We start from the raw sequence: 22,194 nt of genomic DNA on the forward strand, positions 1-22,194 counted from the left end.
AATGCCGTAGTAGATGTTTAGTTGTATGGGCTATGGTTACATGAAATCCAATATGTCACCTTGGAGTGGACTGTGACTGCCCAACGTTGCAATCCCAGTTCCAACCGAACTGCCTTGGTCAGGTTAGTATCCCACAGCGGTCCCTGTGATATGATATAAAAGCGCCACTATATGATGAGCATGCGTCATAGGAGTTTGGAGACTTTGTCATGAGTCCTGGGCTTGTGGATGTCCCTTGTCTGCTAACTCCTTCCAGCGAACGCTTCTGCACCACCCAGCTTCACTTGCAACTCCCACCACCACACTCAAAACCAATCTACTTCCTAACCACGTAGAGTAGATGATAGCCGACCAAACTGAAATTTCCCTGCTATCATTCTACAACTGATATTACGAGTTCTAGCTGATAATTCCTACTGCTGTGGTACCTATCTGTCTGCCGTAGGTCTGCTCTTCTTCCCTGATTACTCCGACAGTTCCCCACTTTGCATATGAAGAGATATCTGATGTCTGGGCAGACTTGATTCGAAATAACATATCACTCTTCCAATATCTCTGCCAACCTGAAAGTAATCTCTAAGAGTAGCTGGGGTTACGTCCAACTTCTCTTACTGTTTTAAGGGGTTTTGTTCTTGAAACTGCCAGTCACATTTAAGCAACCTTTTTGTCATTTGAACTATATCAGAATTCATTGTGCTAATCCCAAGGCAAAAAGCTTTCTTAAATAACCTCAAAGTGTGGGGAGATACAAACATCTTAGCAATGTGGGATAAACGACTATTTCGTCTTTTAGTCACTTAAGTCATTTAGTCCTAAAGTGACTTTAAATAATAAAGTACTTTATATTTCAATCCAATAAAATAAAGTGACTAAAACCTTAGGATTTCCCATTTAAATCTCCTCAATTGAAACTCAAACTCCAGTGACTGGCTGACATCTTAAATCATATGCCGTTAACCTATCTGGATGGAAAGATAGACCAACCAGGCACCAATAAGGCTAGCGCGGAGAAGGGGACATTATGACTAACATATCCGATAAAGTGCATTTCTGGTGTAATTTTATAATTAATCACATAAAGTGTTCGAAAGTGACTTAAAATGAAATATTTGAAGGGGATTAACAAAGTCATTTTATTTGCAGGACGAATGAAATATTAGAAAGTGGAGGATTTAAAAAAATCTTTCATGTCACTTCTCGGGGTTATTATAGAGCATTTTGAGGATCATTTGTATATGCCTTGTTTATTTTATCTATTTGAATTTGAGAGTTTCTTGAGGGGCTGTAAACCCATGGACAAAACCCCTAAGGGAACAAGTTTCAGTAGTCATTTTCTTTTATTGGTTGGAGAAGTCATTTGGATTTCTTGCATTGGTATAGTGATTGAGATTAGTGAAATTTATGAATTCTTTTGCTAAAGAAATTTTTGGAGTTGTAAGCTTGTTTGAATTTTGGTAGGAAGACATTCGCTGTGTAGGCTTGAGAGTTCATTTTGTTTGATTAGTGGTTGGAGATTCCCTTGCAAGCTTGAGAAATAACTTTCAGCAGTGGCTTGACATTATAGGCAAAATGTTGGAGTTTAAGGTTGGAGTTGTTGGCTTTGATAGTTGTCAGTAAGCACTTCTTTGCTAGGCCCTGAGATTGCTAATCTTTAGCCCAGAAAATTAGATAAACAACAATAAGAAAAGAGTGAAAGAAATCACACAAGACACAAGAAATTATTGTGGGAAAACCCTTTCACTTGAAGGGAAAAACACAGCCACACCACGAAAATATCACTTTTATTGATAATAAAAATGTTCAAGTACAATTCTTTTCACTTGATACAATAGGTATAGAGTTTAGAGAGACTCTTCATCACACAAATGAATGTCTCTTCAATTTCCAAATACAAAACTCTTCATATTTTCATATGCATGCCTCTTTGCTTGACGCATGACACGTCTCTTATATAATATTATTTCAAATATTATCACAAAAGTCTCTTTTAGCTGAAGATGATCTTGGTATAGTTCAAGTACAATGCTTTTTCACTTGATGCAATATATATAGAGAATAGAGAGACTTTTCATTACACAACTGGAGGTTCACCCTTTATGATATTCCGTCAGCTGCCCGTTCACCCTCCTTTCCCCCCCATTGCCATCTTATTACTCCGTCCACCGTTTGTGAGGCTATCAGACTCTAGAGATGCAACAGAGCCACCGATGAAGAAGGATTTTAGGCAGAGGTTTTTAAGCTCGATATTTTGATTCTATGCTCCTTTCTTCCAGTACTCTTTAACAGAGTGGTTTGCACTAGGTTCCTTGATTCATGGTCGAGACGGGTGATTTATCTAATCTATAAGTTTGGGTTGGTTTTAGACCCCAACAATTACAAAACCATTATGATTGGGCATACCTTTGCAAAGCTTTATGCCACTATCCTGAATACTATTCTTTCTGGACAACTTGATAGGAGGCAGTGTTAGACTAGAGGACAAGGTGGTTTCCATTCTGATTTCCAGACGATGGATTGCATATTGACACTGTGGGCTATCATTGAGGAAGCTTAGCATCGTGCTGCAAAAGTCTACTGCTGTTTCGTAGGCTTTCGTAAGGCTTTTGACTTTGTTTCTTGTGAGGCCCTTTTCCAAAGGCTCATAGACATTGGTATTTCTGATAGTCTTCTAACGACGATTATGAGACTTTATGAGATAGTAATTAGCAGATTTAGGACTCTTGAGGGTTTCTCCTATTTAATTCACAACAACATTGGGGTGAAGTAGGTTTGCCCTCTCTCCCCCACTTTATTCAATATCTATATTGATGAGCTCGAGGCCTTCCTTAGTGAGGCTTCGCTCCCCGAGGATGGTTGTTACATTCTCCTCTTCGCCGATGATATGGTTCTCTTACCCTCCTCTCCAGAGGGGCCCTAGAGGCTTGTTAATGGGTTGGCCTCTTTCTGTGACTGGCGCCAACTTGTGAACCTAAGCAAGACTTCGGTTATGGTCTTCAACTGTCTGAAGACCTTGCATCTTCACTTTAGTTTTTGGGGTCAGGCAATCGAGATTGTCTCTTCATACTCTTATCTTGGGGTCAAGTTCTGTGGTCCCTGCTTTAGCATGAGGCCCTCCCACCTGCCCAAGGTTGCCAAGGGGATTGGTCCCCATGCCCTTTTGGAGAGACAATGCTTCTAGCATCACTTTTAGGACATTGGGTCCAAGTTATCTCTCTTGGACTCATTGGTCAGACTGATAGTTTTATATGACTCTATGGTTTGGGGACCTTCTCCTCTCAATTCCAATTGGGCATCGGTCGAGCGGGTCTAGACCCTTCTCCTTTGTTGGATTATCAAATGTCACTGATAGACTCCACATACTATTATCTTGGTTGAGTTTGGGGCTCACCCTTTTAGGCTTTGACCCATCTTCAATCTAATTTGGTTCCTTCACCGCCTCAGAGGCTTTGCAGACTCCATGGATGGTTGCCATAGATACTCCTACCTCGCATACTGCTCAATCGTTTGTATTGCTAGCTCCTATTTGATGCCCAGAGCTCGTTGTTGGTATACCAAGGCCACTGCCTTATCGAGCTCGATCAGGATTGACATTGATCACCTCCCACCTTTCCAGTTCTCATTGGATGCTCTTGCCCATCTCTTCCCCTCACAACAATAGTTGAATGGGCACGTCGGACTTGACATTTATGGACAATACATCACCATGACCAGGATCAATCCTCATGGGGGTTTGCATCCACGGATGGCCTACTCTGAGCACTTTTTAGAAATCTGCGACAGGATTATTGTGCGTCCCTTTGACGTGAGCCGGTGTTGGAGTCACACCCTTTGCATCTCCGTAGGGTCTTTTAGAGTTGGTTCTCACCGGCTTTGATGCCAGATGGATCACCATTTGACCAAAGATGATCAGATTTGTCATCTTTGCACTTTATTGGAGACCAAGACTGAGATCCATTTCATCTTTAGATGCCCCATATACTATGAGATTAGAGGCAAGTTCCATTGTTTATTCAGAGATTGCAGATCTCTTTTGGCCTTCTTCTGTTATTCTAGCCAACGGTGTTTAGCGCTCTACCTTCGGGAGACTTCACACCTCCGTGACCACACTTCATGGCTTATGTTTCCTCAGAGCCAGACCTCAGATTGCTTTTTCTCCACCCATGTCACCACATAGGGGCATGAAGTAGCTGCTTGCTACACCCGTTTCCAGACATACCAGGATTTGTTAGACCTTGTCGCAGATTTATTAGACAACGACACCCTATCCCCAGTGCTACTCAGAGATGGGCTCGGACCCCTTGGTCATCCCAAGCCTTATCCTTTGGTGATGGAGTTCTTTTCATTGAGAAAGGATAGTTTGTCCTCCTCTCGTCTATTGTTTATTTCCTTTCTTTGCTTTCTTGTTTATTCTTTCTCGAACACCATTTGGTGCTCCCCCTGGTTTGCTCTTCACCCTTGTCGTATCTTCTAGTCCCTTGGACCCTTTAGTTGGTCTCTTGTTGGACATTAATAACATTATCTTATGTTATCTTATCTTCAATTCTCTTCATATTTACATACGCTTGCCTCTTCCCACGACGCATGATGCATGATTCTTTATATAATATTATTTCAAATATTATCACAAAAGTCCCTTTCAGCTGAAGATGATCCTAATGTTCATAACGGTCATATATCTATTTCATAAAATCACAGATAAAGATCTCTATTGGAGGTACAATCTTCAACGGAGACTAGGGAATCAGATTTGGGTGATTAACTGTTGGAGATTACTTGATTAATGTGGAGTTTGAGTCTAATCAATGGTTCTTCCTTGCATCAGCCACCTTGACTTCTATGCTGGTTGAACCTCTTTATTTGTGCTGGGCAAGTTAGTGAGAGGAGAAACAAGATCTCTCCCTGCTGTGCATGGTGTATTTTGGTCCCTCTCCAGGTGTGTTGTGCTCTTTTCCATCATCCAATAACTGGACAATACGGAATGTTTCCATATTGCATATTCTTATCAGTGTAATTGCTGAAGCTTTGAGCTATTTGAAGATAATGTGCATTTTCAGACCTGTGCAAGCTTATAAAGAATTTATTTCTGCCACAATAAATAAATGTCAGGCCAATTTTTGCTTCTTTATCTCAGTTATCTTCTTGCTTAGTTTAAATCCCAGTGATTCTTAGTATAAATCCCAGTAATTAGATATTTGTTCAAATTGGAGTTAGTTTAGCATAGCAACCTGGATATTTTATTATATGTATTCCTGCACAAAAATCCTCTAACAAATCAGAAAACAGTCAAACAATATACCAAAATTAATCATTACCTACCAAGGAAATCTGAATATTTGAGCGTACTTTGGCTAGAGTGCACTACATACCTTGCATTTCTTCAGTATAAACCTCGGGTTCATGTTGATGTGGGTGCTGGTCTCTGTTACCATAAACTCGACAGTAGAGCATTGTTAACATTATGATGGGCGAAATGTGTTTTTTGTTGTGAATGGCTATTTCTAAGTCATTTGTATTGTTTCTTGCTGTTGCCAAGTGTTAAGTTCTGCAAATTCTGTTATAAAATCAGATCTTTCAAGCACCCTTGGGTTGTTGTAGATAATCTTCTTTAACTTCTGAATGTAGGAGGAGTCATCAGAATATTGAATGCTGTTCCAAATTTAATTGTCTCTGCAATAAATTCGTATGGGGCAGTATTACTTGAAGGAGCAGACTTATGTTTATTGTGTATCCTCAAACTACAATAACACCCACCCCTTATACCAAGACCAAAGGGCATGTCCCTTAAAGGGACATGATTCTCTCTAGGTTGGCCCATACATTGCTTGTAGAAATCGGGGCCTTAAGGGAGATAATAGAACTGTTTAACTAACATAACAATTAGTTATAGTTAGTACAAGATATGTTTACTGCCAAGGATCACTGCCCATCCTATTACCAAGTATAGTATATACATTGCTTTTGTATGGCATAACGGGAGAAGATTAAGGTGCGGTCTGCACTTCTCAGACCAGTATGAATATCATAGTTAATATTTAACACTCCTTAACTTGATAATCATACTGAGAGATAACATATCTAGCATCATCAATTACGATGAATAAACATAGATTAATACTCTATATCTATTTGAATCTTCTGTTAAAATGGTATCATGGAACATATGATATTGAGTCATATAACCATCTTGTGATATGACTATCACTTATACTAGTGATGTCAGTATTGCATGTAATGCAATACACAGGATAAAATCCGTAGAATGATTAAATTCTTCATTTATCCAGGTTGTGATTCATAGGAACTGACAATCCTATATCACAACTTGATCTTGAGTTAAGATCTACCAGAATACAAGATAAAGTGTGAAAAATAAATTCTTCCTTTATCCAAGTTGTGATTCATAGACATGGAAATGCTTATGTCACAAATGATCTTGAACTCACCTAGATCTAACAGTAGTTCTATACTGTACAATACATTATCTGAGAAATCATCATCTCTCATAATGTCTTTTATACAAGTATTCATTACCTCAGAGATCGTCACCTTTTAAACAATGAATACAGATGGTGGAGCCCATAACAGTCAATAGCCTGACAATAAAATTATTTTATTAATAATTTAAAGAATATAAATTAATTACAATTCAACCATACCAAGTCTTTTCCTAAAGTGATCTATCTTCACTCCAGAAAGAGGTTAGGTGAGAATGTCTAGTGTTTGATCTGCAGTGCAAATGTATTCTAATTTTATAGTATTCCTGTCTACCATATCTCTTACATAATGGTAAGAAATTTCGATATGCTTGGACCTGTCATGAAAAACTGGATTCATCAAAAGCTTGATGGAACTTTGATTATCAAAATGAATAATCGTAGGACTCATGGCTTGCCCAAATAATCCCACAAGTAACTTTCTAAGCCAAATTGCTTCCCGAGAGGCCATTGCTGCAACAATGTATTCGGCTTCTGTGGAACTTTGTGCTATTGAAGACTGTTTTCTACATATCCAAGATATCATTGTTGATCCTAAATTGAAACATCCTGAAGTATTTTTTTTGGCTTTAACACTTCCACACCAATCTGAGTCAGTGAATCCATGTAAATCTAAGTCAACTTTCTCATATTTGAGTCCAAGATTAAGAGTGCCTTTTAAGTATCTCATAATGTGTTTGACTGCAACTAGGTGAATCTCCTTTGGCTTACACATAAACTGACTCAAGGGATTAGCAACATAACAAATATCAGGTCTTGTATTTACCAAGTACATAAGGGACACAATCATCTATCTGTAGAGAGTAGAATCTATAGAAGGTGATTTTGTTGTTGCTTCCTCAAGTTTGTGTAGATTAGTCTCCATTGGAGAAGACATAGACTTGCAATTCCACATTCCAAATCTCTTCAAAATATCTGATATATACTTCCCTTGATTAAGTATAATGCTATCAGAATTTTGCCATACTTCCAGTCCTAGGAAGTAATGGAGGAGTCCCAAGTCTTTCATCTCGAATTCTCTAATTAGATCTTTCTTGCATTGATACATGAGATGATCATCATCTGTTATTAGCAAAATCAACATACAGTATCAGAATTACCATATCATCTTTATCTCTTTTATAATATAAATTTGGATCAGCTTCATTTTTGGAGAATCCTAAGCCGGTGAGGTACTTATCAATTCTTTCATACCAAGCCCTTGGAGCCTGCTTAAGCCCATAGAGAGCTTTCTTGAGCCTGCAAACAAAAACTTTAGGATCATGAGTTTCAAATCCTTCAGGTTGCTCCAAATAAACTTCTTATGTAATCTTTCTATTTAGGAATGTTGTTTTTACATCCATCTGATGTACTTTCCATCCCTTCAATGCTACAATGGCTAAGACTGCTCTTACAGAAGTATATCTAGCAATAGGAGCAAAAGTTTTTTCATAATCAATCCCTTCTTTCTGAGAGAATCCTCTGGCTACAAATCTGGCTTTATATTTCTCAATGCTATCGTCAGCAGCGTGCTTTATTTTAAATATCCACTTGGAAGAAACAACAGGTTTTCCTTTAGGTCTTGGAACAATTTTTCAAACATCATTCTTCATAATAGATTGGTATTCTTCGTCATAGCTTCTTTCTAGGCTGTATGTTTAATAGCATCTGAAGGATTGGTTGGTTTTGTTTTGGACAAATTATTCATGTTTGTTGTATAACTAGAAAATCTTTTGGGTTTTTTGCTTTCTCTGATTGTTCAAGAAGGTGCAACAAAGTTTTGTGCTTCCTCGACTATTTTGATGGCCCAAAGTGGTCATATCTTCGAATTTTGAGTTTCTCCAAGATTTAGGTTTTGAATTTCATCTTCAATTTCTTCCATGTTCTCCCTCTGAGACTCAGACTCGGTATTTCTTTCAGAACTAGGTAAAGGAGAGGGTTTGTTAGAACTTATGGCTCTTTTGAATGCTAGATCTTCTTCAAAAATTACATCCCTACTAAGTTCAATACTTTTCTGTTTAGGAATGAAAATCCTATATGCTTTAGATGTTTCACTGTACCCTACAAAAATACCTTTCCTCCTGGAAGGTTCTACCTTAGTTCTCTTTTCTTTTTGAACATGGATATATACAGGGCTCTCAAAAATCCTAAGATAACTTATATTGGGTTTGACCTTAGTAAAGACTTCTTCAAGAGTTTTATCTCTAAGGTAGGAGTGAGGAGTTTTGTTTTAAATATAGACAATAGTACTAGAGGCTTTTGCCCAAAGATAATATTCTAGATTTTGATCAAATATCATAGCTTTTGCAGCTTCTATAATTGTTCTATTCTTTCTTTCTACTACCCTGTTTTGTTGTAGGTTATAAGGAACAATATACTCCCTCTTAATTCCGATTTCTTTACAAAACCTTTTAAACAAATTTGAGGTGTATTCCCCTCTGTTATCAGTTCTAAGAGTTATAATTTTATGTTTTGATAAGTTTTCAATTAAGGTTTTAAATTCTTTAAATCTCTTTAGGATTTCTTCTGATTATTTGCATTTTAGGAAGTAAATCCAAGTTTTCCTAGAGAAGTCATCTACGAACATAATATAGTACCAGAATCCTCTGAGAGAAGGAATAGACATAAGTCCACATAAATCCGAGTAGATTAATTCCAAAACATTGTTAGTTTTTCTAGTGCTATCATGAAATGGACTTTTGGTGTTCTTACCCAAAGCGCATCCTTTCCACATTCTTGAGTGATCTTTATTTAGTTTAGGTAAACTAGTAACCATCTTCTCCATAGATGATAAGGTTTTGAAATTTAGATGTCCTAACCTTCTCTGCCATATTTCATTTATATCCACAGCTTCATGAATTAAGGCTTGAATAGGTCGACTAGGTTCTGAATTTAATTCATACAAATACCCATTTTTTTGACCAATCAATTTTGTTTTCTTAATTGAGGAGTTCTTAGCCTAGGTCATTACTTTACCGTTCATGAATGCAACATTATGTCCATCATCTTTAAGTGCTGTAACCAAGATTAGATTTCTTTTTATTCTTGGTACATAGAGTACTCCTTTGAGAAGAAGAGAATTTCCTAATTTTAGTTTCAAGGTGCAATTTCCAATTCCTTTGACAAAATTTGTTGAACTATCACTGATGGTGACTTCGCCATTAACCTTTTTTGATATAGAGTCCAATGCTTCTTTGTATCCTGTAATATGTCTAGATGATCCACTATCAGTCACCCATGCTTTACTTGAGACTTCATTTGATAGTGACAAATATAATACATGATTCTCAAGATCATAGTTATCTTCTTCCCTAGTAACATTTGTACGGTTCACTTGTTTAGAATTCTCAGGACAATTAAATCTGTAGTGTCCAAACTTTTCACATCTGAAACATTTTATTTTGGATAGATCTTTCTTAGGTATGTCATTCTTTTGATCACCCCTTTTCTTCTTGAAATGCTTCTTGTTGCCTTTATAGAAGTTTGTATTAAGAACATGAAGTTATTCATTTTTCGCTTTCAATTTCCCTTCTTTCTTTAATTGTCTGGATTCTTCCTAAAGACAATCTCCCTTAAGTCTATTGAAGTCAGGAAGTTTATCTCTGACACTTACTCCTTGTGCGAAAGTTTCCCATGAATCGGGTAATCCATCTATAGCCATGAGTGTTAGTTCCGTGTCATTAATGATGGTTCCTATACTCACAAGTTCATCTCTTAGGCTAGCAACCTTTGGAAGTAAGAATTTTCTTCCTTCTTTATTTGTATATGATTTAGTTGCCTTTTTAGTGTGAGAACTCTAGTTGCATTGTTAACCTCATATGCATTTAGTAGTGCATTCATCATAGCAAATGCTGTTTGATGTTTTGTTAGCATAGGTACGATATCATTTTTCACTCCATCTGATATGATCTGAATGGCTTTCCTATTTCCTTTACTCTAGATAGATTTATTAGGTTCAACTGTAGGTTGTTTGGATGCTGATTCAACAAATTGTTTTACATCATTTTCTTCAAGAATCATCATGATTATGAATTTTTAGGCATCAAAGTGTTCTTTCCCATCAAACTTGTCCTCAGGTCTGATTGTGTATGCCATTGAAGATAGGAGGATGATCCTAGATGTATATAAGGTTTGATTACTTAATTTGCAGAGCCTAGGTTCAACTACTAGCTCTGATACCATGTAAAGTTTCTGCAAATTCTGTTATAAAATCAGACCTTTCAAGTACCCTTGAGTTTCTGTAGATAATCTTCTTTAACTGTTGAATGTAGGAGGAGTTATCAAAATATTGAGTGCTGTTCTGAATTTAATTGTCTCTACAATAAATTCGTATGGGCCGTATTGCTTGAAGGAGCAGACTTATTTTTATTGTGTATCCTCAAACTACAATAACACTCACCCCTTGTACCAAGACCAAAAGGCATGTCCCTTAAAGGGACATGATCCTCTATAGGTTGGCCCATACATTGCTTGTAGAAATCGGCACCTTAAGGGAGATAACATAATTGCTTAACTAACATAACAATTAGTTATAGTTAGTACAAGATATGTTTACTGCCAAGGATTGCTGCCCATCCTATCACCAAGTATAGTGTATATATTGCTTTCGTATGGCACAAGGGGAGAAGATTAAGGTGTGGTCTGCACTTCTCAGACCAATATGAATATCATAGTTAATGTTTAACAAGGAGTCTCTGTTTTGTTTGAGACCATGAACAAATTCTCTGCCATTTTTCCTGTTCCTGATAACTCTGTTGCTAATATACCTATCTGGAGAAGATATTTGGTGAGAAAATGAACAAAGCCTACTCAAAGTTAGACATTAGGCATTTTTATTTTCAGCAATAATCTCTGAGAACATGATCAGAACCTACTTAAATTTTGGCAATAATCTTTTAAGCAACAAACAGAAACTTCAAACTTTTGATCTAATTTTTATATTATACTGTTATTTAAAAAGAGAAAATATTTTTCTATTTTTAACGGTATTCAAAAATATATGTGTGTATAAAATCTGTTTCTTATATGCAACCTCAAAATATTCCATTTCTTGTCATGTTTGCATTGGATTTGCAGTTTTCATTTCCTGTTTCTGGTAACATAAGTGCTAGTTGCTTCTTTTTATGCTTGCGATTTGTTCCTTCCACGTTGATTCATTTCCAGCTCTATACTAATTTCTAATGTTAAATCTGATCTAATTTCTCAAGCATAGCAATAAGAACTTTTCATCATTCTTGTTTTGGTTTCTGTAATATATTCAATTTTGTTTTCAGTGTAAGTCTGATTGTTAGATAAACATATATTTGGGCATGTATACAAATTGCAATTAGCATAAACCTCTTCAAAGATGGAAGTCAGTATCTCTGACAGATCAATTTTCAGCTTTTTTATGTTTTCTTTTACCAGCAATTTGCATGGGATAAGGTCACACATGCAATCTTAAGTCTGTGTTTGAGACACGCACACCAGAATATTGTAGTCAATGGTAGAACAGCTATGTCCATCCTAATGTGATGATTATTGGGTATTCAACATAATTGCACGGGTATGCGTACACAGACCCCTGGGACCCGTACCAGGTACTGGGACACATTTTTTCCTGTACCAGGGTATACCCTGGGCTAGGTACCCTGCAGGGGAAAACTCCATTTTATCACTTGTTAATTTTTTTGGAGGTAAAACAGTAAAATTTTCTCCATGCTGTGGATTTTTGTTTAACAGCTTGCTGTTTATGAAGCATAATTTAATATGTAATCACTTTGAAACTATGCTACAATATTGTCAATTGATTAACACTGAACAGTAAACTGCTAAACTTTATCACTATTCAAGTTAGAAGTTTAATATTTATCATTTGCAATATGTTGTTGAATCATTTATGATCTTCTTGTTCATATTTAATGTCTTCCTTCTCTGTTATGCATTTAGATTCAAAATATGTAGGATTTCTGATTATTTGATTTTAATATAGCATATATATTCTTTCAAACATATTGCAATTTTGAACCCGAAACAGTGAAAACTTACACATCTGCAAACATATCACTGTTCTTGAAAACTCTAAATGTCATGACTCATATTTTCAGGTTTCCTATAAAATATTAAAATTACAATAAAAAAAATTGACGTACCTTAACCCCCATCCCCTGTTTTGGAAAATTGTCATACCTGTACTTGTGCCTGTACCTTAGGTACCCACGTACCCCTGTCCCCATGCAACTATGGTATTCAATTTATTACATTCTTGGTCCATTATCTACTTAGATTGTGATCTGCATGCCTCAGCTTATGAATGATAAAACAGATTTCTATTCAAGTCCATGACTTTTAATGTTTGTATAGACAGGTAAATTATATATACCTTAAGAATAATGTGTGCAACTTGGATGGTGAAGGAACCTTTACATAGTGTTTGGGTATATTAAAATTTGGTTTTTACATTTTTGCTTACTTAATAGCTGTGCAGGTGAAACAACATATTTTGCAGTGCAAGAGTAGCATTATGAGCACAAATTTTGAACCTATGTTTGATGATAATGATGTAAATTAATAGCATAATATCTTTCATTGTCATTTATGTTGATGTCCCTGATATTTTGTAGTTATATGGTAATGACACACTTCAGATGTTAATTTTGAATTGACTATCTTATATGATGGTCCTTGTGTGCCTGAAAATAGCATTTTATTGTTCGCAGGCTATTGATCACATCATAAACTCTGCAGCCAAATCAAATTATATGTCTGCAGGTCAAATCAATGTGCCTATTGTTTTCCGAGGACCAAATGGAGCTGCTGCTGGAGTCGGTGCTCAGCACTCTCAGGTTTAACATTGGTCATTTTGTGTCCATGTCAGTGTGTGAGAGAATTAAAGAAAAGGAGAAGATGCTCAAGATGGTTGTCATTTTACTGGGTATCTTATCTGTTGTGCAGTGTTATGCTGCATGGTATGGTTCCTGCCCAGGGCTAAAAGTTTTGGTCCCCTATTCATCAGAAGATGCTCGTGGATTGTTGAAAGCTGCCATCCGCGACCCAGATCCTGTTATATTTCTTGAAAACGAATTGCTGTAAGCATAACAAGCATGCTTTCAGTAATTGCATATAATCTTTTGTTGACTTTGCTTGATAATATGATACTATGAAAGGCAAATCATCTTGAAAGAAATATTTTTAAACTTTGAATGGCTATACATTTCATAATTATATGGAAGGAAAATGCACATTTTCTAAGTTAGAACCATTCAATGCTAAGTTGAATCATGACAGGTATGGAGAGTCTTTTCCGGTCTCAGCAGAATCTCTTGATTCTAGCTTCTGTCTTCCTATTGGGAAAGCAAAGGTACATATATGTTTTGTTTAGTCTAGTTTTGTATGTTCAAAATTCTTGGAATCAATGTCTTATCCAGTAATCTTTTGTTTGTAGATTCAGAAAGAAGGTAAGGATGTGACAATCACAGCTTTTTCAAAAATGGTTGGCTATGCGTTGCAGGTAAATTTTGTTTTTAAAATTTCATTTTTCATTTTTTAAAATGAATTTCTTCTGATTTGGGATCAACTTATCATGATCATATAGTCATCTTAGAATTTTACATCAGAAATTCAGTTTTTCAGCAACATGTTGACAACAAAAGAAATTATTGCTTCAAAGATGATCTGTAATTGTGGTGAAAATGTGGCAGCTGAAGCTTCAGGTTGCATGTATCTTGCTTTGTTTATTTCTCACAAAGTGGAAAATAAAATTGTGTAGTCCACAAAAATTACAAAAACAATGATCATCTGATATTGATTGTAATTGCATATCTCACCTATTTACAATATCACATTCCCTTGGATTTCATTGTCTTTCCAGGACTATGTTTTAGGAGTTGTCATCAAGGAAAATGATGAATATGGTTAGAATTGTTAGTAGATTTACGTTTCGTCTATAGCTTGCATGGGAAGAAATATGAATTCTGTTACAGGGTTGTGTGAAGATGCTGAATTTTTTTAAGTGCAAAGGTAGTGAGGTGGTATGGGGCCACCACCTTTGAATTGAAATCTGGAATTTTGGATAATACCTGATGCTGGATTTTAACTTTTTGACAGCAGTCCATATTCCTTCTTACTACCAGATATAAGCATCTAAGAAATATTTTTCTTTGATTTGAAATGTTTCCTATTGGAAACTAGAGCAGTGGAAGTATGGGATTGCATACAATCAGGTCAGTGGGAGGAGAACAATGTTGCAAAAGACAGGTTGATAAGAAAATTCAGAAGCTTGCTGGAGAGCTAGGATATTGAGTGCCATTTCCCAAGTAGAGAAAGTCTTGAAAGCTTTCTTAAGAGCTTATATTGAGATGGGTTGGGTCTTTGCACAATCACTAATACTCTTCCTTGGAAACAAAGGGTGTCGTTTTTAGAGGATTGTTGTAAATGTACTAACACTGTGTAATTTCTGTGTGTTCTAAATCACATTCTCAAGACAATTACATATGTAGACGACAAAAACTACAAAACATCAACACTCCCCCTTAGCTAGGGAGGATAAACACGGGATAGATATTACACCATTGGTAATATTAGGAATGACAAATTTTAAGAATATTTTTGATTAGAAGATATTTACCATTTTGATATCACATTTGATATCATGAGTATTGGCCTCTAGAATATCAACATATGATATTCACCAAATACTCTGAGTAACATTTTGATATCATGAGTATTGGTCTCCAGAATATCAACATATGACATTTACCAAATATTTTGAGTAATGGCCTGTAGAACATCAACATATGATATTCACCAATTACTCAATAAGGTTTTGTTAAATGAAAGGATCTCTGATAGAGATAAATTATTATAGCAGAATGTACAAATTCAGATTAACTTACTCATATCTCAGACTGATGGTGTTATTTGAATGGTGCATTTATCAGCTTTGAATAGGAATAGAGGATCAATGAACTTGTCTTTATTTACCTGCAGTGAGAGCAATCGCTGGGACTGTATATGCCTTGATATTGATATATTTCCCAACGACTGCGTGGCATCATATATATTAGAATAGAGAGTCATGTCCCCGTAGAGATATGACTCTACGTGGCCAAAGGCCATGTAGGGTCATGCCTCTGTGGGCATAACTAATAACTAGTTTCCACCATAACAAATGTAATTTGTTTCCTTTACAATCGGCGACATAACAGATAAATACAAGGCCCTGATAACAATAGTCTTTTCAAGAACAAGAGCCCGATGTTGATGAAGTCATTTTGTGATAAAGGGCCACACCACCCTTACCCACTCACAATCAAGAAAGCAACAATATGGAGACCAATAAAAAAAATGCTTCACAAAATTTTTTATTATACTTGAAGATCGTTACAACACCCACAAGATGATATCAAGCTTCTCCTTGAGCTTCCACTCCTCGAGCTTCTCCTTGAGCTTCTACTCCTCAAGCTTCCCCCTTGAGCTTCTACTCCTCAAGCTTCCCCCTTGAGCTTGATTAGAAATGCTCATATGCCTTGCTTAAATAGGCACTTACCACCCTATGCATGGCTTATCCACAACCTTCTAGAATTCCTCCTACACAATATCCACAACCTTCTAAAACTTCCATAACCTTCTAGAATTACAACTAAGCACCACCATGTGGCCCAATTAGAAAATTACATTTCTTTTATGGATCACAACAAATATTAAATGCAAGATTTAAGAAACTTTCCACAAGCTTCTAAGATGCCACCTACACACCTCGATTAATGTAATGACAACTTTTTATTTTTATTTTTCTATTTATGCCACCTATGCACCTCGAAAATAAAAATCCTCTTTTCCTTTCTTTTCTCCTTTTTATTTTTAATTATTTCTCCTCTAATTTTCGTCACTTTCTCTCTCCTCCAGATTTTTTTTTTTTCCAATTTTTTTTTTTTTTTTTCAAGTTTTTTTTTTTTTTTTTTGCCAATAATTTTTCCATGCAAGATGCTCCTGCATCATTTTGTGAACAATTATATATATATATATATATATATATATATATATATATATATATATATATATATATATATATATATATTTTATAAAATAGAGTTCATATAAATCATGATTTCAAGTACTTAATATTACTTCAACTGATGCTATACATCAAAAAGTTTGATATCGCATCTGATATCATGAGTATTGGTCTTCAAAATATCAACACATGATATTCACCAAGTACTCAATAAGGTAATGGCCTGTAGAATATCAACATATGATCGTCACCTTCCAATAACTTTTGCAAATACAAGTGATGAAAATTTGGAGGTCGTCACTTCCCCATGATGTACACAGAGGGTAGGCCCATCAAATCATGTAGTCATATGCATGATAGCAAAAGTTTACATGAAGTCAAAACTTCCTCTGAATCTAATATGATCAAGATCTTCAAAGATAAATTGAAACATATCCTCTATCCATTCCTTGAGATAGATGTGTCAGACTCCCTCTGAACATCAATCTTCTGAGCTCCTTTACCTTTGCAGAAGTGTTAGACTCCCTTTGAATCTGATATGAATCCTCCTTTTCCTGCAAAAATATTCTTGGAAAAGATCAAGGCAAATAGCTCTTATAGAACTTATGGATAAAAAATAAGAGAGACTAGTATAATACTCAAGGATAATAATAATATATAGTTTTCCTTATAATGATAATAGTAGTAACAAATAATATCATCTCTATTCTCAAAACAATATTATTATCCTTTTCTTATTATTTAAAATAACATTCTTATTTATATTCAGTATCTTTATGAATTTCATTTCTTTTTATATTCCTAATTATCATATAAGGAATTCCTTCCATAACAATATTATCATGAACATTAGCATAACTTTATAAACATGTTAGCATAGTTACCTTTTACGTACATATATTTGGGTCCCACAATTGTGTTTTATACCAATTATTTCAAATGGCTTCATCATGTAGTATATCCGTGGAAGCTTATCTTTATTTTACCTTTTTCACGTTTGCTAAGGTATTGTAATAATGTTTTCAACAAATTTGATCGCAAATGCCCCTATCATCTATGTAGATCATACTTCTTTTGACACTACAGTTCTCATTACATATTGTGGATATGCTGCAACATGAGCCACATAGCATGAGTGATTTCTTGGTGAGAAATTGTGAGCCATTGAATCAAGGGTCATCCAACAACATTAGCTCACTTCAATCAACCGCCCAACACATTCAATACCTTGTGAGCATGGCTTTTCCAAACATGGGTGCTCAGTAACACTACACGGGTTATTGTTTTATACTATGAAGTCTATGTAATTATTAATCACTTGTCGTCTTTAAACTTTCACTGATTATTTTATGTTATTCATGTCATACATCTTTGCTCACATATTATCATCTTTAAAATGGTCAACAACATATTAAGAAAGTCTACTCAACAACCAGTTCTTTATTGACATGTGCAATCTCTATTTGCCTTTTCTTTATTTATGATATATACCTCCACATTATATTATATTTGCTTGCACTGTTACCTCTGATACAGCAATTCAAGGATTTCAAGCTGACGTGGCTTCCAAAATATATTCGTAAGCTGTGAGAAGGTACATATGGTGGTCTCACTAGGAATTCCTCCATGCGCTACGTAGAGAGAGCACATTCATCATTTGCATTGGAATCAAATTTGGAATTTCCTTTGCCACATTGGATATCCATACAGGTGTGCTCACTTCATACTCCTGTTTCATTGGCTGCTGCTGAGTAAAGATCACAGCATGATATTGAATTGAGTTTTCAGTGGGTAATGAAACTACAGAGTGCGCGGGTATTCCTTGGTATGCGTTCACAGATTTGTGAAGAGAGTGTCTGAACAGAACTCGAACTTTCGAAATCATACCATCTGCATGCAGCCGGTTCGTATCAAGGCTCTGATACCATGTTGTTTTAGAGGATTGTTGTAAATGTATTAACACTGTGTGTAATTTGTGTTCCAAATTACATTCTCAATTACATATGTATATTACATTTAAGAGGCATGTCTCGGTAGAGACATGTCTCTCGAACTCTTATTAGTTATCAATAACATTTGTTTATTAAGAATATGATTATACATATATACATTCAATGAGTTTTATCCGACAAAAACTACAAAACATCAACAAAGGGACTTGTAAAGCTCATCATGCCGGTAGGGTTGGAGCTTAGGGATGCATTATGCAATTCTAGGTGGCAATTGAAAAGGTATGACAACCTGTGATTGGCTTCAAAGGCCAAAAAGTGATTGGCGTCTGGAGTTCAAAGATACAATAACCTTTAAGCATCATGGCAGGGGAAAATTTGGGAATTATCCATATAGTGTAGATTGGAACTTGAGGGGGTCAAGTCCTCGAGCATTGGTGGAAGGGAATGTCTAAAGGATAACAGTACCCATAGGACTCAAGGGGTTTAACTCAAGAAAAGCATAAGAGTATTAAGGAGAAGATTTTAGGATTTATTTGAGTGGTATGAGATTTATTAAGTTGTCAAAGACCTTCATATATTTAGAAAGCTAGTAGGATTTTGGAATTTCTAGGTTTAGGTACATTTGACATGATATCAAGAACGAACCTCAAAATTTTGCTGGATAAGTCAAGGTGGGGATTTGGTGAATGGGGACATAGCAAATGACACCTAGGAAAGTCATGTAAACCCACCTAAGTCTCAAAATTGTCTCAAAGTCATTTGTTCTTGGAACTTTTAAACATTTTTTAAAGGCAGGCTCATGACAAAGATATAAAGGGAGGAAAAACATGAGACTAAACACAAAGGTAACATGAATATTACATAATGGGTCGAGTAGGGCCAAGACAACAAAGAGAACATGTGACTTCGAAATTTTTACATTTTAGGGCATATGCCAATGGAATCTTTTAGACTTAATCATTGAAAAGGCAAAGAAGTAAATAAACCATCATCCACCCAAAGAACCGTGGTGTCCCCTATCTTGAAGATCAAAATTGATCATAACACAATAGTAAATATAATATTTGAAATTAGAATAATTAAATACTTACATAATTAATAAATAATGAATAAATATTATTTATTATTAATATAATAATATATTATTAGTATAAAATAATAATATATGTAATTTAATATAAATAGAAAGAATGAAAAATAATAAAATTATATTATAAATGACCAAAGTTATAATGTAATGTACACAATCATAATTATAATATTAATATTATAATATATAAATGATAAATATAAAAATAATAAAATAATTAATAAACTAAAACTATATGAACAAGGATATACTAATAGGATTTATCTTGACACATGATATTACATCGCTGAGTCACGTCAACCAGTCCCAAGTTGAGCTGAAGTTGGCAGCGACTATCTCAACCTGAACAATAACTTCATGTAGTTGCACAGAAATGATAGGGAGGTATTAAAGGTAGCAATGGAGTTAGAGAATAATATAAATAAAGTAAGAATTAATAAACCCAAAATATATCAGAAAGCACCGCTACACCCCAAATCAGAAAACGATAATATGAGGAGGATACAGGCCACATATGGGACTGAACTTATTAGACATCGAATATATAATGAGAGGAAGCAGATACAATCAAATGGGTATTGTAATAAGAAGCCGATTATGTATGGAAAACTAAGACTAACTATACAAGTCTAAAGTCGAAATGAGCTGGTGATAATGAAGGGACATGATTTGGAGATTAGCCATTATGAATGCCTTTAGGGATAGCTGTTATGGACAATGATGAATTGAAGGGACGTGAGACATGTCTGTACCAAGTGACTCTTATATAGCCCACCATGGTGCAGATTGCAATAGGGATACAAGTGTCACCATTGAAATAGACGTCAAGGCCATGTAAGAACTGATGTTAATAGGCAAGTATCAAAGACATAACTATCGACATTTGGAGGAACAGCAATTGTTTTCTGAGAGTAGTGTTGTATTCTAAAGGTTGGGAACTGGCAGGACTGATACGGTGAAGTTAAACTACAATTAGATGTCTGCCAAATCAACATCTAATGGACATTTCTAAGGATTGGTCAGAGAAAGGCATTAGTCATCTAATGATATCAATGACATGAAGAAAAACTATAAAAACTAAACACAATAATTGAAAAGAGAATGTTGGCAGCGGTGATAATAAAATCAAACAATCAACCAATAAGTATTAATGAAATAGTATTGCATATATATGACAGCAATAAGTGGTGATTATAAAGCCATGTTAAAAGTGACGACCCTTAACCAAATATTATGATAGACAGCGAATATCAAGCAGAGTTGTTTAATTATTAAATGATAAGCATAACGGCAAAGACAATTTGGATTGAACAAAATAAATTTGAGGCCGATGATAATGTGAGGGATTAGATTAATTCAGATGTGGTAGAGGATCTTCCCTTTGAGCATCCGCCTGTTTGGTTAAGAATGGTTGTAAGCACATCAAGGATAATCAAAGTCAACAAATCTTATTACAATAAGTAAACTATTCATCACCATGGCATAATTATATTGCCAAATTAGACTTAGCAAGGATCATTGCACACAGTTTAGTGTAAATTTGAGGAATCAAAGTGATTGTCCCGATATTTAAAGATATCCTACAAGGGAACATTACAAAATCCCATAGAACTGGACAAGGGACATTACAGGAACCTTCTCAATAGACTTCTTTGACAATGAAGGAAATAAATCATCATCCACCAGAGGAAGCTTCTTAATAAGACTTCTTGGAAGGTAATTAAGGAAATAAAGGAGCTCCTCTAGGGATCGTTTGACAGTTGAAGACTTGAGTGGGCGATGAAGAAATGAGACTCCTTCAAATTACCTAAAGCAGTTGAACTTCCGTGCATGGAGAATTTTGTCATGTAGACTCACGAGTGAAAGTTTCAAAGCATTTGTGGCAACAAAAATCAAGAAAAGATTCAATTGAAGGGTTGAATTCTCGAAACTACGGTTTCATAGGGGTGAATGCTTTCCCCATAACCAAACCTCATCATTAAGAATAAAGTCTCTCTTTAGGGACTTAAACATTGCAATAAAAAAATCTGTGCATGGGTAAATTTTTAGATGGCTCTCTGCATGTGCAGCCCCAGTTTGCTGGATATCCTTTTGTGCATTTCAGAAAAACTAGGCCACAAACAGTTTAAGTGTCAGATCAATGCACATTTTGAAAAGTTTTCCTATCCTTCCATTACTTCTTTGCCAAATACCAAAACAGGAGATGACTCTGAACATTTTAGAGGTTTTAACTCTCCTTGTTTTCAGCCTTCTGAATCCTAAGCCTTAGCTTTCAGAAATATGCATTGTTCAACCAAGAAACTGCCACGCCCTGATCTACAAGCAAAGAATTTTTTTTCTTTTTTTGGCTTGAATTTGTAGGGAGAATTACCTATAGCTGTAACTAAAGCGCTGCCATTACTGGAAAACACAATAGGAGAGCATGGGGCGTCATCAAGAAGGCAGATGTCCTAAAAAGCTAGAATGATCTTTAACTTAGACATAAATGCAGTTACAGGCATTGAAATGCCCTTGAACGAGAGCTCTGAAATTTTTAAGCAGGTTAGGGTTCAGAAAACTATTGTATTAAAGATAGCTGCAGCCATTAGGTGATCTTTCACGAAGCTGCAGAGGTAGGTTTCTTAAACTGTGGACTGGAGTCTGCATTTATTAGCAGAGCGATTCTACTTTGGATTCGTAGCAAGT

The 22,194-nt window shown here is 35.6% G+C and overlaps 1 protein-coding gene across 5 annotated transcripts in view; it reads left to right on the plus strand.

Annotated features, from left to right (window-relative positions):
• The window catches only part of LOC149541727 (pyruvate dehydrogenase E1 component subunit beta-1, mitochondrial-like), an 85,883-nt gene that overhangs the window by 60,922 nt on the left and 2,767 nt on the right, over positions 1-22,194 (plus strand). For all 5 annotated transcript variants that reach the window (XR_016355366.1, XR_016355365.1, XM_089796851.1 and 2 more), the window contains exons 8-11: positions 13,172-13,297; positions 13,407-13,540; positions 13,740-13,812; positions 13,897-13,962. Coding sequence is in view for 3 of the 5 variants with exons in the window: in XM_089796851.1 (XP_089652977.1) it covers positions 13,172-13,297; positions 13,407-13,540; positions 13,740-13,812; positions 13,897-13,962 (399 nt within the window). In the remaining 2 variants the exon portion in view is untranslated. The remainder of the gene's footprint in view (positions 1-13,171; positions 13,298-13,406; positions 13,541-13,739; positions 13,813-13,896; positions 13,963-22,194) is intronic.

Source organism: Cupressus sempervirens, chromosome 8 (genome assembly GCF_028749045.1).
Source record: "Cupressus sempervirens isolate cs-2001-9-10 chromosome 8, ASM2874904v1, whole genome shotgun sequence".
NCBI classification, from domain to species: Eukaryota; Viridiplantae; Streptophyta; class Pinopsida; order Cupressales; family Cupressaceae; genus Cupressus; species Cupressus sempervirens.